At 43.0% G+C, this 17,389-nt stretch overlaps 1 protein-coding gene across 1 annotated transcript; it reads right to left on the reverse strand.

The window, feature by feature from the left end:
• Window positions 1–31: 31 nt before the first annotated feature.
• On the reverse strand, window positions 32–16,437 carry pfkla (phosphofructokinase, liver a). Its single transcript, XM_072685565.1, has 22 exons — window positions 16,243–16,437; window positions 13,823–13,896; window positions 13,396–13,473; window positions 11,239–11,428; window positions 10,116–10,281; window positions 9,691–9,735; window positions 9,210–9,318; window positions 7,914–8,009; window positions 7,625–7,717; window positions 6,755–6,880; window positions 6,546–6,610; window positions 6,350–6,413; window positions 5,919–6,065; window positions 5,248–5,318; window positions 5,071–5,158; window positions 4,828–4,980; window positions 4,485–4,649; window positions 4,283–4,344; window positions 3,352–3,463; window positions 2,837–2,936; window positions 2,515–2,620; window positions 32–2,419 (listed from the first exon to the last, which is right to left on the reverse strand). Exons 1-22 carry the CDS (start codon window positions 16,325–16,327, stop codon window positions 2,272–2,274), a joined length of 2,343 nt encoding a protein of 780 aa, XP_072541666.1. The 5' UTR covers window positions 16,328–16,437; the 3' UTR covers window positions 32–2,271.
• Between the last annotated feature and the right edge of the window lie 952 nt (window positions 16,438–17,389).

Consider the following 17,389-nt stretch of genomic DNA (forward strand, 5'->3'; position numbering starts at 1 on the left):
CTGGCTATGAACAAATTTAGGACTATAAAAATAAGTCACCAACAACACAACGTTTCATTTAATGACATTCATATTATTCAGTTCACATTCATGTTTCTCTGTTTTTGCTACTTTATACAGAGGAGTGTTACAGTGCATATTCCAGAGAGTACACAGAGTAATCAGAAGCACACCTACAGAATGACTCTCTCAATGAACACTGAAACTTTAAATGGAAGGTTAATGTAGATGTTTAAATGACACATGGCACTTTTAAAATAGTATATCACTTGGCAGTCATCCATACTGGTCAGCATTATCAAAATAAACCTGTGCTCCAACACTATGTACTGTAATTCATGCCAATGAATAGAGGAAAGCAATGAACACAACACTGACAATAACTGGATCACACTGGTCACACTGCATAGGCACAATAGCACTACTCACTATGAAGCTCACATTTCGACTACATACTTAATGTCCCATCTTATGATAACAGACACAAAGTGTCAGAAGAGGGTTGTTAACAATAGGGATTTGCATTGATGTTTGATCTGTTAGCCATGGGAGGGGAAAAACACAACTATAGCAAAAAAGTACTATCATAATATAAAGGAATACATTTGAAAACATATAAATAATAATAGCTGAGGGAAGCGTTAAGTAGGTTTTCATAGTGAAAATATGTATTAGCCCATTTTGTACTAACAGGAAGTGATGAAGTGTTGCTATGCCAGCATACATCTCTGCAAGTTATCCTGCGCTTGCATCGTAATCTGACATTATTTTCAATTTGTTGTATAGTGGCTCTAGAGTAGCCCTTTCTGTTGTGAATGCACTGTGGGTAATAATGTTCATCGAATCCATATTCAAACTGACTGGTATGCATTGACTAAGTATGCATTGTTTATATTTGAGTACATTTACATGGTATTTAGCTGATTCTCTTATCCAGAGTGACTTACAAGGTTACTCGTATTACAGAGGTGGGCCAATGTAGCGTTCGGAGTCTTGCCCAAGGACTCTTATTGGTGTAGTGCAGCACAGTCAGACTGAGAATCGAACCCGGCCTCCCACATGGTGTGGTAGCTCACTGACATGGTGTTACCTGTTGTGCCACACCAACCACTATACTCAGCTTTAACAGATTTATTACATACTAAATACTTAAAAACTAGTTAATATTAGTAATTAGTGAGCAATTGGGACGCAGTCTTTCTCCTCAGTGGACAACATTTTTAGTTTGACATAGAAATATACTTAAGCTGTTTCTGTACTTAGTTTAATTTAACTAGTGCAGTTAACATCTAGTTAATAGTCACATTTTAGAGTTCTCAATATTTAAAATATCAATTTTAAGACATTTGGGTTGTGGATTTTCTAAATCCTCCCATGGCAAAACATACAGAATAGCTGAATAGTGATTTCAGTGTTTCAATACTGGTACCTTAGAGGGTGAAGCCCTATGTACTCCAGTATCCATGCACATCCCTAGTTAACAAGTCTACTTCTATTATATGTCTTTTATTTAATCATAATATCACTCCTTTGGTAGGGTGTAGTAATACTATGTATATCCAGAACAAGTTGACAGATATGGCCAGACACACACTGCATGGACAGTATTGTTCCCTGATGTAAATTGAGCACCAAATATGAAGCTGCAGCATCCATGAGGAAGGCCACATAGTTTAAAGCTACACTGTATGTCTAAAGTGATCTAGACACATTTTCTAATTAGTGAATTCAGATGCTTTAAAGTAGACTTATTGCTGACATGACAAATCAAGTTGCCTTTTCATGTTGAATTTTGTGTATCTTCATAGAAAAGCTTTGCCAATAGAATGAGATATTTCCGAGCAGCTGCACATGAGAGTAAGGTCACCACTGCCAAAGCTAAGTGTCAGCTAGAGGAGTAAATTGTCTGTAGTGATGCAGCACCTTTGGATACCATTGGGATGAGTTGGTGTTTGTGATCCCAAACAAATCATTCAACATCACCTGACCTCACTAAGGCTCTTGTGGCTGAATACAATCAAATCCTCACAGCAATGTGTAAGCCTGTTTAGAAGAATATAGGCTGTTAGAGGAGACAAACCCCCATTAATATCTTTGGTTTTGGGGGAAATGTTATAGGAGCAAGTGTCTACAAACTTTTGGACATATAGTGTATCTCCAGGCTAGCAAGTTTAGGCACAATTTGTGGTCATAAACCCCTTTGTTAGAGAATGGCTGCAGTTGGCATGAGTGTACGCTGGTGAAATGATACTGTACTTTATACTGAACTGTCTAAAACCCTGTGTCTATACTGAGAGAGCGGCGGGTCACATGTTCAATCTCCCCAGTGACATACTGGTCAAAGGAAGTCTGGTATTTGGCCAACATCTTGAGCAGCAATCGTAGCCCCAGCCACCACTGCTCTTTGGGCATTCTGTGCCTGTAATGGGGGATATGGGGGATATTAAATATTAGGGAAAAAACAATGCAAAATGGACAATTGTAAGTGACAGTACGTTGGTTAGAGACACTTACTCAAAGTCAGTCTGCAGCTTCACCTCGGTCACAGGGCTGAACGTGAGCACTTTTTTATTCAGGCCCACCACACAAACCGTGTCTGGGGAGTTGGCAAACACACGACCTGTTCAAGAGAAGGTGATGTCATTCAGAGGTCCTTTAAAAACTGCACTAAAATTGAGAATCCAAATCCTACATGTGGGGCCATATTTCTTATTTAATATATGTTTTATAGTAGTTACTGAATAATAATTGAACAATACATCTGTAACATTAAATATATATATATATTACAGCCAAAAAACACAAAAGTTTAATTAAATTTTGCAACACGTCACACCTTGTCTGAACGTTTCAGTCATCTTCTCTGTAAGCCACTGCACAGCCCTCACACCCAACTTGGTGCCAAAATTTCTGTCAAAGGGTGATGGTGCACCTCCCTAAAGAAAGAGAAAGGGGAAATGCTGTAATTCTTTACTAAATAAAAAAAATTTCCAAAAGTATCTAGACACCCCTTCTATTAAGTGAGTTGCATATACTAAGGAACACCTAATTATCAGTACAAGACGTAATGAATGCTCTAGCAGCTCAGTGCAATCAAATCCTGACAGCAATGTTATAATATCTAATGCTAAGCCTTCCCAGGAGGAACAAAGTCCCAATTTAAACCTATGATTTTGAAAGAAACATTGGAAGAGCAGTGGCCTCCAAACGTTTACACTGTAAATAGATTTTAAAATCTGTTAATCTAATAAATCTACTCATTATATGAGATCAAACTGTTAAGTATGACTTTATCAGCCGACAGTGGAATGAATATTAGTTCCTCTAGCCTTTCACACAGCTTATTCTTACCTGTTGGAGATGTCCTAGGACGTTCACTCTGCAGTCAAACACGCCTTTCCCCTCGGCAGAGTACAAGTTGTAGATGAAGTCAGTGGTGTAGTGTGTATGACATTTCTCATTCCTGTGTTGAAGGCAATTACAAGCATGATTGTTAGTGCCTGATTCAATAAATGATTCCACAAGAGAGTAAGACAGAGCATAGCAAACATTTTAGAAGAGTAAGATTATTTATTAATTATTTATTATTAGAAGTAATGAAAACTGATCAGCTTGAAGTGGCCAAATACTAGTAAGTGACCAAAACGTCAAAGGGGACAAAGCCAAATACATTACACTGTATGGACAAAGGTACTCTTTCTTGTTCATTGTTTCTTCAAAAATCAAGGTAATTAAAAAGATTTTGTCCTGATTTTATTGGAGTAACTGTCTCTACTGTCCAGGAAAGGCAAAATCTACTAGATTTTGGAGCATTGCAACAAGAGCGTTTGTGGGGTCAGGATGTTGGATGATCACCGTCCCAGCTCATCCCCAACTCCTCAACCCATACCAATAATTATTGGCTGGAGCACCAACATCCCAAAGGGCACAGTTCCACTGCTCGGGTGTTATACCCCATAGCCCATGTCTGGCATTAGGCTTGGTGCCGACAGGTTTGTGTTTATCTGCTCCAGAGAGTCCTGGTAATACGTCTCTACGGGAATTAGACAAGCTGTGTGTGCAATGGGTGCAATTTAAAGTAGCTAAATGCATTCATTAGAAGGGGTGTCCATTGTTAATTACTACATTATAATACTACATATTTGTATTATATTACATTGCCTGAGTGCTCCTAGGTTATTCAGTACATAACGTGTGGATGAAGTTGAATGTCTGGTGTCTGGTGTTCATCAACCAGAACATTTAGTCACAGTGAAATAAGGCAGGTTCTACTGTATATGACCTCAGCACCAGACCCCTCTGGATGTCCTTCTTCATCTTCTCTGTCAGATGTTCAACATTCGTCTGTCAGAGGAAATGACATTAAAGAGCAATGAGTAGAGTTAACCATGCCACCATGCTGGAGATGGTCTCAGTTACAGGCAGGTTTCGCTTAGTGGAAAGCATCTTGATAATTTAAACATAAATGCAGTTATATGTCTTACCTTGAGTTCATGGATATCAAAATGATCCTCAAAGATATATGCTGCATCAGCTCCCACTGCAATGCCAGTAGTGGTTGCTAAATATCCACAATAGCCACCCATGGTCTCTACCACAAAGACCCTCCTCTTTGTTCCTGTTGCCGACTGCTTGATCTTATCACAGCTCTGATGAAGGCCCAGATATGAACAGATTTGAAGTTACACAGAGACATTCGATTGGGTTTGCATTTGAGATGTAAGCAATGTGTGTTAAGAGAGCTCTATACATGAGTTCACTCTTATATTTAGTACACAATTTAGTTAATTGTATGGTTGAGCTCATTAAATTTAGCTGGGAGCTCACCTCCATTGCTGCATTAACAGCAGTATCAGCTCCAAGGCTGAAATCAGTGCCGGGGACGTTGTTGCTGATGGTGGCAGGAATGATACACATGGGAATACAGAGCTCATCGTAGCGCCCCCTAGCTTCAAACAACTCCAGTATACCTTCATAAGCCTAAGGACAAAAACAGACCTATGGGTTTGCCCAGGACAGTTTCAAGACATTTAATGACAAAGCAGAGCAGAAGTAAGAACTCCTATTTACCTCAAAGCCACCAATGACTAGCAGTGACTGGATACTGTACTTGTTAAGGTTTTCCACCAACTTTTCCATGCAGGTACTGGGCAGAGTTCTGCAGAGGCAGTAATCAGATATGAGTTTAATAAGGAAATGAATAAAGAAATAATGAAGTAAATAAGAAACTATTCACAATTGACTAACCGTTTAGTCCCTAGAAGTGAGCCCCCCTGGCCAGTCCAACCAGCCACACTATGCCAAGACACCTCATTGACCTTTTAACAGAGAGGAAAGATTGTATGTTATATGTCCAAAGCTATACTGCGTTAGTGGCTGTGTTTATACAGTAATAGAAACCAGTGCCATTATCATTACAGTCATTAAGCATACACTATATGGACAAAAGTTTTGGGACACCTACTCATTTATTGTTCCTTCTAAAATCAAGGGTATTAAAAAGAGCTTATCCTGCTTTTGCTGCAGCATAAGTGAGGTTGGGATTGATGGATGGATGATGACCACCCCACCTCACACAACTAATTCCAAAGGTATTGCATGGAGTGCCATCATTTAAGAGAACACAGTTCCACTTCTCCACAGCTGAATACTGGGGGGCTTTATATCCCTCTAGCCTATACCTGACATTTAGCCAGGGTGCAAATATGTTAATGTGTATCTGCTCCAGAAAGTCCTATTCTATTGTCTGCACCTCTCTACAGGGACTAGACAAGCTGTGTGTGGGCATCTGTGTCAGCACTGGGATATCGTTGATGCCACAGAAAAAAATTGTATCTCTAACAGTATAAGGGGGGGGGGACTTCTTAACTTTCAATTTTAAATAACATCAGTAAAAACAGCAATAGTATGACTTTTACCGCTCCATTGGCCAGGCCTTCGAATCCATCGTTAACTGTGTAGACTCGGTGTCCAGCAGCAAGCCCCATCCTCACTGCAGACCTCACTGCTGCATTCATACCTGCTGCGGGAGCTCCAACATTCAGGATGGCCACCGAGTAGTTGCTCTGTGGAAAAAGCATTAGAGCAAACAGGTTGCTATACTGGAGCAACCTGTGCGCTGAAGTTACAGTAAACGTGTAAGTATGAAATCAACTGGGGTTGGATTTGCATGTCGAGCAAAGAGAAATTTGCTGTTACACGAACCAACAACAACATACTGTACATAACCACATAAAATATCTTCCAAAAGCACAGCGTTCAGAATCTGTAAAAGAACCTATTAAACACATACTGCAATCCTGACAGTCCTACCAATTCCTCAGAATTGCTGGCATATCAACTGTATTACCTTGTCTTGAGCAGGCTTCTGATATGCCAGTAACTTGTAGATGTTCCAGTTGTTTTCAAAGCTCCTGAAATGAGAACCAGCTTGTGTTATTTTTTAGTTTGCTGGGATTTACACATCAACATAAACACTAATCTTGACTTTTGGGGACACTCTTAACTGTGTGTACACTGAGGAAGTACAAAACAGCAAGCCTCACCTTCCACGGAGCTGAATGGCCTCCTCAAACCTTTTCTCATTCATGGCCTTTTGTACCTCTTTGGTCTGAAAAGATGAAAACAAAGCATAAAATATATCTTTAAGTAAATGGTACCTTACAGTTTTCATCTCTCTGGTATGATAATGATATATTTTACAAACACTGTTCTTGTAAACATATCCTTTACACTGTAAGAGTGTGTATCTCACCATTTCTACTGCTTCCATAAGGGGCAGACGTACTGTCTGGTTGCCTGACAGACCAATCACGCAAGCGGGGGTGTTTGGAGTTGCCTCCATCAGTGCCACCACTGCCTCCATTCCCAACTTACTGCTCTAGAGGGACAGACCAATATCACAGTGCTTAGAATACACTAACTGTGTATCAGTTATATATAACAGTTAGATCATTGCATTTCCTTATATTTTAAATAACACTTGACCTCCAGGCTTTCAGATCAGCTCACCAGTCATAAACATTTCTACTACCCAATTAGATAACCTTCATTTCAAGCTTTGTAAGTATAATTAGTTGGCCTTGTTGTTCACTCATCACTCAGTGTGGTGTTACTTAATGCAAGCTAAATACTGGACAGTCAGTGATCTCCTCCAAGAGAGTTCAGCTGTCCAGTGTTGTTGTGTTGGACAGCCATTCTGTCACTGTTGATTAGTTGGACTCACATTCTTTCAAGGCTTTTAGTTCTTAAAAGAGCCTTTCAATAGATGGTTCTTTAGAGAACTATTTGTAGAGGTGTGGGTGTGTGAGTCAACATTTTTGAAGTTCTTGGTAACTCTACATAATGTAAAGGCTCTATAAAAACTGAAGGGCATGTAGAAACCAAGATGCATTCAGGAACATTAATTTTGTTGTCTTGATTGCAGAAGATTAGACATTAGCATGAAAGCTTTGTGTGTTTGGGTCACCTGTGTGCAGCACATAGTCACTGACCTGCCTGTTAAACGTTTCAGTGAAGGTAAACCTCTTTTTGTGCATAGTGTGCTCTGGCTACACCACTCATTCTGCTTGTCTAAGTAGTTCTTGCTACCTAGAAAAGGTTTACAAAGGTTCAAAATACTTACTAGTACTCGATCGAAGGCTGAGGGAGTCCCTCCTCTCTGTACATGGCCCAGTACAGTTACCCTGGTGTCATAGCCCAACCGCTTCACCACAAGCTACACAAACACACACACACACACACACACACACACACAGTAAATATTCTGCTGCTTTAAGGAAAAATTAAATGGGCTTTTTACCAGTGGTGCAGAAAACGACCTGGGATACAATCTTCAAACACTTGATTCAGAAGAGTTTATAAGGTTCATCAAACAAATTCCTTATTGATGTCATACACTTCAAAAGACTTACATCTTTGATGTAGCTGGAGGAGATCAGCTCGCCTTTTTTGCTGATAGCTCCCTCAGCGACTATGATAATGTTGAGCCTGGAGCCCTTACTACGGCTCTGCAAACACACATTCATTCTGTTAGCGACACACAGTACCAGAACAACTGCCAACTTCAATACGTCCGATCTGATGTATATCTGGTAAATATCTTAAACAGCAGCTGTTTTTCAACTAGCATGTCAAAACACACTATATGGACAAAGGTACTGAGACAGCAGCTCATTTACTGTTTCTTACAAAATCAAGGGTATTTAAAAAAGTTATCCTGCTTTTGTTAGAGTAACTGTCTCTTTTAGAGCATTGCTATGATGATTTGATTGCATTCAGTGACAAGAGTGTTAGTGAGGTCAGGATGTTGGATGATTATCATCCCACCTCGTCCCCAACTTATCCCAAAAGTACAGGATGGATCACCACCATCATTCGAGAGAGCACAGTTCCACTGCTCCACAGTTCAATGCTGGAATGCTGAAAGCATTCATTAGAAGGGGTGTCTACAAACATTTGGACATATAGAGTATACCAAACAATATACTTGGTAGGTGGTCTATAACTGCGGTCTATAACTGTATAGACCAATTGGGTGGTCTGTAACTGTAGACCACTGAACTGTGGCTCAGTGGTGGCTCAGCGGTTAGAGCGCCGGGATATCGATAACAGGGTTGTGGGTTCGATTCCCGGGCTCGGCAAGCTGCCACAGTTGGGCCCTTGAGCGAGGCCCTTTACCCTCTCTGCTCCCCGGGCGCTGGAGTTGGCTGCCCACCGCTCTGGGTGTGTGTCTGTACTCACTGCCCCTAACACGTGTGTGTGTGAGTGTGTGTTCACTACCAGATGGGTTAAATGCGGAGGACACATTTCGCTGTACACTGTACAGTGACAAATACGTGCACCTTTACCTTTTTTTAGTATGTGTGTGAAACACTGATATATTTACAACAGTGTAAAATTAAATGTGTACACTAAACTTAGTGGAGATTAAATGTTATGGTATGAACTGATTGGGTCTACATCTGCAGTTTTTCTCTGCACATGAAGTAGACTGACAAATCTGACTATACACTTCATAAAAAATACACTTAATAAAATAAAATCAATATAGTCCACAACAACCACTAAGCTGTGAGTGAAAAAACACTATAGCTGTCCTCTGTCTCCACATCTACAATGCTTATTACTAGTATTTATTTTCCCAATTATTTTTATTAACTTTATTATTTATTGTGCTATTAATAAATAGTTTGTTGTGCCAGCCTCACCTCTCCCAGCCGAGCACACATGACCTCCTCCCAGCCATCCTCCGGGGGAGCCTCAGGAATAAAGAGCCAGTCTGCTCCAGACGCCAGCGCAGACACCAAAGCCAGATATCTGCACAGCACACCCAACCCTTAATCAGTATGACTGGCCTCCATCTGCAATGTTGCACTGACCTCTACTACAGCAATGACCTCTATCAGTAGCACAGTAATGGCAGCTATCAGTGTCCTTTATCACAAACTGGAAGAAGCTCTATAATTAGTGCAGCAGTGACCTCAGTGTTGATTTATACCTTGGTCGGCCAGCTGTGATGGGACGTTAGCGCAACAGTACTTCAGCGCACTAACAAAGGTGCAATTCTTCCTCATTTATGATGCCTTAAATTAGCCAAGACCTGCATTTGCTCTGAGTGCAACCACACTGTGATGCATTGCTCATAAGGACTGAATGGAAATGAAGAAGCAGCACTCAGACATGACTCACCCACAGTGTCGACCCATCACCTCCAGAACAAACGTGCGCTGGTGGCTGCAGATCAGAAGGGAGACGGTTTACTAACGACTCTGAGTGCTTGGTCAGGAGTAATATTACATCCACATCCAAGACAGTTTTATGTCACATGTAGCATTTAATGTATTCTCCTGAAGGATAAGCAGGAGAACCATAGGAGCCTATGTAGTCAACAGAGGTGGGCAAGTTCAGGCAAGGATGCTAGGAAACCAAACAGGGAAGCACACACTAAAAATAATGGCTCCAGCTTGCACTGAGGCAAAGGGCGCATTCCTTTAAGATGTTATGCAATAAACCCACGCATGCAATATGCAACACTGGGTTCCAGTGTTTTCTATTCATGTACAACATCAACTTTACATTATTCCCCACTCTGTAGTGTCAGTGTACTCACTGACCTGATAGCAGTGGTGGTAATGGCGTCCACAATCTCCATAATGCGATGAAGGGCAGAGTCTGCACCAATGGTCATGTCAGTCCCACAGAAATCATTATCAATGGAGCCCACCAGGCCCACAATGTTCAGGTGATCATACTGCTGGGCAGTTTCAGGAGTGATCCTGCCTATAAAGAAGAACAGTATTAACAGTGTATATAGTACTGTCATATGTCATAGCCATAAAAACACTTACAGTCAATGTGTTTACACTTCATAGATTCAGTTTGAATTCCATATGTGTTATTTTTTCTATGACTGACTGTTTCTTCTTAACCTGTTGTGTCCTGTATTAGTGCCTTGAATGTCCTTATAACCCCATCACACTACCCATGCACTGCACGTTTTTACGATTTGTAATTCATGAAAGTACAATTAAGATAATAGGCTGAGAAATAGAACACTAAAATGTGCAGTAAATGACTATGGGCCATAATTGGGAAACTGGGCTGAAGTCTAGAGAAATGGAGAATGGAATACCAAACTGAATCTTCAGAGACTGCTTCCAACAGTTTGGCTTCTTACAGACGTCAAATATTTAGTGCAAAAAATAAAAACTTGGAAGGCTTGAAAATACCTAATATAAAATAAATGTTAACGGGCACATTCTCTGCTATTTCATACATTTTTTCATTTTACTTTAGCCCATTTTCATGACACCATAATGTTTGGGATGTAGAAGTAAAGTACTGTAAAGTACAGTAAACTAGCCTTAACTAGCATTAATCTGGCTGCTCTGTGGCTGACTTATACAAACAGTTGTATATGATGTAAAATGTACATGATGTAAAATACTGTACATGTCCATCTGCTGCTAGGCTCTGTATTAAGAAGAATGTGACTTCATGCTGGAAAGTGTATGCATTCAAATGAATGATGCTGGGCACTGTGGGAAATGTAGTGTCTGTAGTGTCTTACATACTAACTTTTCCCCCCTATAATTACAGCGCGGCAACATACCCCAGTAAGCCATGTCTAGTGCCCCTGATCCAAATACTATTTGTATATAATAGGTGTGTCCTTTAGACTCTGTTTCTTACTGTGAATCTCTCTATTAGGAGAACTTGGTTTACACTGTTTTGTACCTTTTGCCACCAGCTCAGCGAGTATTCCACTCCATTCACTTCGGAAGATATTAGCCCCTGTGAGGCTGCCATCCCCTCCACACACACAAAGATTGGTGATTCCTCGTTTCACCAGGTTAAAAGCTGCAGCCACACGTCCCTCCCGAGTGGTGAAGGCTTTGCAGCGTGCACTGCCTATTACAGTCCCTCCCTGGAGAAGAGAAAGAACATCTTCATCAAACTGCGTCAAACTAGCTCAAGCACATTCATCACATGCTGCCCAGTTCATGACATGGATCAAGAGCAGAATCAGTTAAAAAGCTGCAACATCTCTGTAGCCCCGACATGCTTTTACTACAAGCTATTTTGACTATTTGTAGCAGAATTCAGAATCAACTTCTCTTAAAACCACAGTCAGTGGACAAATGCAACAAACTATAGTTGGATAATGATCACAACATTAACTACGGTGCCCTATGGGTTTAAAGGATGCAGATAGCTAGACTTACAGAGACACTCCAGCTAGACTCTGAAAACTCTCTTGTGTTTCCTCTAATTACATCCTGCTGTAGCTGCTTTGGGGTGGATATTTGGGTCGGGCTTTTTGAAATGTGTTCTGTATTTTAGTTTAGCAGATATTTTTGTTATCTGGCTTCAGCTTTTAAATAAAAAAACACATTTCAAACAAACCAAAAGCAGTGTTAGTGTGTGCATGTGCTAGCTGTTCACCAGCACTTCCTTTTCAGTCCCAAAAATCCACTTCACTCCACTGTTTTTTAAGTTCCTTTCATTATCAAGACATAATTTCTTCACTCTGAACAGCGGAGTGCAACAAAGTTGTGTGCTGGGCCCTCTGCCATTCTTCCTGTTCACTCAAATGTCATCATCAAGTATGCAGACGGCACCACAGTGGTTGGCAATATCAGCGATGATGATGAATCGGGCCTACTCAAAGGAGATCCAGCAACTGGCAGCTTGGTGTACCACCAACAACCTCTCCCTCAGCACAGAGAAGACCAAAGAGGTCATTGTGAATGATTGGAAAACCAATAGCTGCACCCACTTTTTAAATCAAAGGGATCAAGGTAGAGCATGTTTCTAGCTTCTAGTTCCTGGACCTGCAGATCTTTGAGGATCATTCATGGACATTCAGCACTTCCCATATGTTTAAAGGACGAATCAATGTCTTTACTTCTTAAAGAAACTGAGAAGGGACCATTTATCTCCTCAGATCCTCATTAACTTTTACCGCTGCAGCAGAGAAAGTCCTCACCAACTGCATCTATCTACCTACCAATCAATCAGAAGGGAGTGTTTTATTCATACACCCACCCATTAATTTCTGGGTCCTTTCTGCGGTACAAAGTTACTGTTGGTTGCATGTTGAAGAATGCTCAGATTGTCTGTCTGTCTGTCTGTTTATCTATCTATCCATCTATTCATCCATCCATCAATCCATCCATCCATCTACCCACCAAACTATCAACCCAACTACCCATCTACCTATCAGATAAAGAGTGTTTCCTCCACCCACCCACCTACTTACCTACCAACCAACCTGTCTATCAGAAGGGAGTTTTCCCTAGTCTAGCTGGAGTGCCTCTTCAATGCTAAATGTAAATACAGCAGCTAAAAGGTTGAATCTACTATGATGATGTGAGAGAAGCTAGTTGACACTAAACATAGAATTAAAAACTACAAGCGTCCTTGCATGTTGTGTGAAAGGCATAATTTAACACTCCAATATAGAAACACAACATAGAAAACCTGGTCTGACGCCTTACAGAACTAAAACTACACAAAGAGTGAGGAGAAAATAGAGTCAGTCTGCAGCATTAGTGGACACTAAATGCCAATGCCTTCTGAACTGTGCATTCAGAAGTGCCAGATAACAGCCTCACAGCACATGCAACATGACATCTTACCAGTATAGAATCAACACTGGACAGACGAGAGAAGAGGAAATATGAAAAATGCACAGATGAATCACAGGTTACAAGAGAGAGAACTTCAGTGCTAAAACTTAAAGAGAATATGAATGAGAACTTTAAATATTCATACAGAGAATATACCTAAACTAATCTGCCTGACATACTGTAGCAGTTCACTGACAGTTTACTATGTTATACAGTATGTGTCATTAGAGAGCCAGAACAGGTCAGATTTGAGCACTCTCACCAGCTGGATGATGTTGGTCACGCTGTGCCAGTGCGCCAGTTTAATATTGTCTCCTCCGTCCACCAAGCCCTGGTAACCCTGCATAAAATCAACCAATCATAGCAGTGTTGACATCAGATACGGCTTCCAAGATTTTACCTGTCAGACCATTTTTAGGTGTTTTTTTTTATGTCATGTCCTGATATGCAAAACCATAGAATTGGCATGTACTTTGATTTTCACATGACATAGATTATGTTTCATAAAACATAGAATAAAAAGTTGCTAAACATAAACTTAACAAGTTTTCAGGGGGTTTCGACACACACAAGCAAAGCCCTGATGAAAGATGAATCAGTCTGTAGATCATACCTTGTATTGATATAAAAAAAGTAATACTCTGAATCCTCATGGCCTCATGCTTGCAAAAGGCCAGGGGTGAGAGTACCTCATAAATCAGATACACCTTGGCTCCGACGTATATACCCATCCGAGTGACAGCACGGACTGCAGCGTTCATACCTGAGCAGAAACATAACGTCAATAACTCACACTCATTAGTTTCTCATGTTACAAACAAAATATTTTTCTTAATAAATAAATAAATTCAAACTGCATAATATGTCCAAAAGCCACCTGCTGAAATCATGGGTATTAATAAGGGGTTTGTTTCTTCTTTGCTACAGTAATAGCATCTACCTCTCTGGGAAGGTGTTACACTGGATGTTGGATCATTGCTGTTTAGATTTGATTGCATTTTTAATATTGGGTGATTCATGATGTTCTGCATCTCAAATGCCTCTTGAGCTCATCCCCAAAAAAGGCATCACTTCACACAATGCAGGGGGGCTATATAAGCCTTAAGCTGAAACCTGGTGATGTTAGGCTCATGTGCTGCTGCTCCAGAGAGTCCCATTTTAGGATCTATATGATTCATTGATCCATCTCTTGGCATCTAGATACTTTTGGACATACAGTGCAAGTCATTCCACTGCCGAGATGAAATTTAACCAAGTCAATGGCAGTTCTGTCATTCGGACATATATGTAAGTCCAGGCGTCCACTCCTCAGTAGGTTGCACTGTTTTCCATGCATTCCCTCAACACTACGATGTTATAAAAATGTAATAAAAATATAATAATGGCTGCGAGCGACCTGATCCATAGTTTAGTGCCGAGTAGGTCGGCCTACACCGATCAGCCCTAACATCAAAAACCAACTGCCTAAGATTTTGTCCAGAACCTGTAGTAGGTTAATGCTGTCACTCTCTAATGGTATCCATGACCCGGTGGCTCTTTCCTAGCTGTTTGGAGGCACAGGCTGAACCAGCCTGATGGTATCCATGACCCGGTGGCTCTTTCCTAGCTGTTTGGAGGCACAGGCTGAACCAGCCTGATGGTATCCATGACCCGGTGGCTCTTTCCTAGCTGTTTGGAGGCACAGGCTGAACCAGCCTGATGGTATCCATGACCCGGTGGCTCTTTCCTAGCTGTTTGGAGGCACAGGCTGAACCAGCCTGATGGTATCCATGACCCGGTGGCTCTTTCCTAGCTGTTTGGAGGCACAGGCTCAGCCTGTGCCTCCAAACAGCTAGGAAAGAGCCACCGGGTCATGGATACCATTAGAGAGAGCCAGCATTAACCTACTACAGGGATCTGACCACCCATAACCTTGAGTGTCCATTCCCCTGTCATCCGTTCACCAGTTGTCCCTTTTACCGCCCACTGCATACCAGGATCACCCTACAAGACCCCCTCCTGACTCCAACGTCCATAACTGACTGTTCACTTGCAGTCCAGCCAGCTAGCTAGTCAATATAACTAGCTCCCTCTATCCCACTGCTCCCACCTCTCCCACTGCTCCCACCTCTCCCACTGCTCCCACTGCTCCCACTGCTCCCTCTCTCCCACTGCTCCCACCTCTCCCCCTCTCCCACTGCTCCCACCTCTCCCCCTCTCCCACTGCTCCCACTGCTCCCACCGCTCCCACCTCTCCCCCTCTCCCACTGCTCCCACTGCTCCCACCTCTCCCCCTCTCCCACCTCTCCCACCTCTCCCACTGCTCCAGGTTACTGCTTCAGTACCCTGTGAGGGTTTCAGCAGGGTTAGAGGGACAACATGAATAAATATAGTCATGAAAATACTAATAATAATAATTTAACAAAAACACAGATGAGCCACCTTACAGAAAGCTATTCCTCCCTCTGTTCACACACCCCACTGGCAGGGGGTGCCATTGTAACCAGATAATAACCTGCATTATTCAGTGGTTTTAATGTTATGGCTGATCCCTGTACATGCCCTGACAGTCTGCACGTACAGTGCGACACACCCACTGACGCAGACTCGCTCCCCCCCCCCCGCACCCTCCTGCACCCTCCCGCACCCTCCCGCACCCTCCCATGATTTCCTGCCTCCTGGACTTCAGCAGAAATCTGCGGCGTCAACGTAAACAACGTAACGTAAAGTTAACGTAAACAAGTGCACGTACATACAGACTATATAGCTAGCTGGATAACACAAATATACTTCATATACGTCTTCTTCAGGCTCTATCTACAGCATTTCAGACCCTTTCTGGACATATTTTCATCATTTTATGCAGTCATTTGTTAGCTAGCTAGCTAGGTTAAATCACTCGGTTACCAAGCAACGTTAACTTAACGCGTATTCACATACGGGAATGCCGTGGAATATCCGCTAGATAGCTACAGCGCGTCTTGCTGAGCCTCACGTAAACAGCGTAGCTAAATCAGTACACCTTGAACATCCATCGGCCCAAACTTGTAGCCTTTATTAATAGGCATAAACGTCCCGTCCGCATATTAGCCAGCTGTCCATACGTTTCTGCTGAGCTCCGTGAATTTACCCTGGGCATCTCCTCCACTGGTCAGCACGGCGATGGCTTTCCCAGCCCCGGTCATCCGCAGCTTCTCCCAACTCTGAGAGGTCATGTCGCCGCTGCAGGGGGATTTCCAGACGTTTACAGTGAAGACAGCAAGGTTTCTCCGAGGTGCTGTATCCCTTTGCCCTCCTCAGTCGCTTACTTCTGCAGTGACCTTCCGGGGACTTCGGGTGAGATGTAAATGTGAGCACGCCCACAGAGGAGGAGCTGAGGAGGAGCTGAGGAGGAGCTGAGGAGGGCCCTCCCCCTCTCCCACCTCTCCCACCTCTCCCACTGCTCCCACCTCTCCCACCGCTCCCCCTCTCCCCCTGCTCCCACCTCTCCCCCTCTCCCACTGCTCCCACTGCTCCCACTGCTCCCTCTCTCCCACTGCTCCCACCTCTCCCCCTCTCCCACTGCTCCCACTGCTCCCACTGCTCCCTCTCTCCCACTGCTCCCACCTCTCCCCCTCTCCCCCTGCTCCCACCTCTCCCCCTCTCCCACTGCTCCCTCTCTCCCACTGCTCCCACCTCTCCCCCTCTCCCACTGCTCCCACTGCTCCCACTGCTCCCTCTCTCCCACTGCTCCCACCTCTCCCCCTCTCCCACTGCTCCCACTGCTCCCACTGCTCCCTCTCTCCCACTGCTCCCACCTCTCCCCCTCTCCCCCTGCTCCCACCTCTCCCCCTCTCCCACTGCTCCCTCTCTCCCACTGCTCCCACCTCTCCCCCTCTCCCACTGCTCCCACTGCTCCCACTGCTCCCTCTCTCCCACTGCTCCCACCTCTCCCACCGCTCCCACCTCTCCCCCTCCTCCCCCTCTCCCACCTCTCCCACCTCTCCCACCTCTCCCCCTGCTCCAGGTTACTGCTTCAGTACCCTGTGAGGGTTTCAGCAGGGTTAGAGAGACAACATGAATAAATATAGTCATGAAAATACTAATAATAATAATTTAACAAAAACACAGATGAGCCACCTTACAGAAAGCTATCCCTCCCTCTGTTCACACACCCTGCGGCTCATATTTTATCAGCAGGGCGATAAAGCTTGTGAACTTTGCTCAGGACCTAACTACATTCCCCTAAACCTCAGTCCCTGATTAGTGTCTAATCTGACCCTGCCCTGCAAGCCAGC

Source organism: Salminus brasiliensis, chromosome 8 (assembly GCF_030463535.1).
Source record: "Salminus brasiliensis chromosome 8, fSalBra1.hap2, whole genome shotgun sequence".
Lineage (NCBI taxonomy): Eukaryota > Metazoa > Chordata > Actinopteri > Characiformes > Bryconidae > Salminus > Salminus brasiliensis.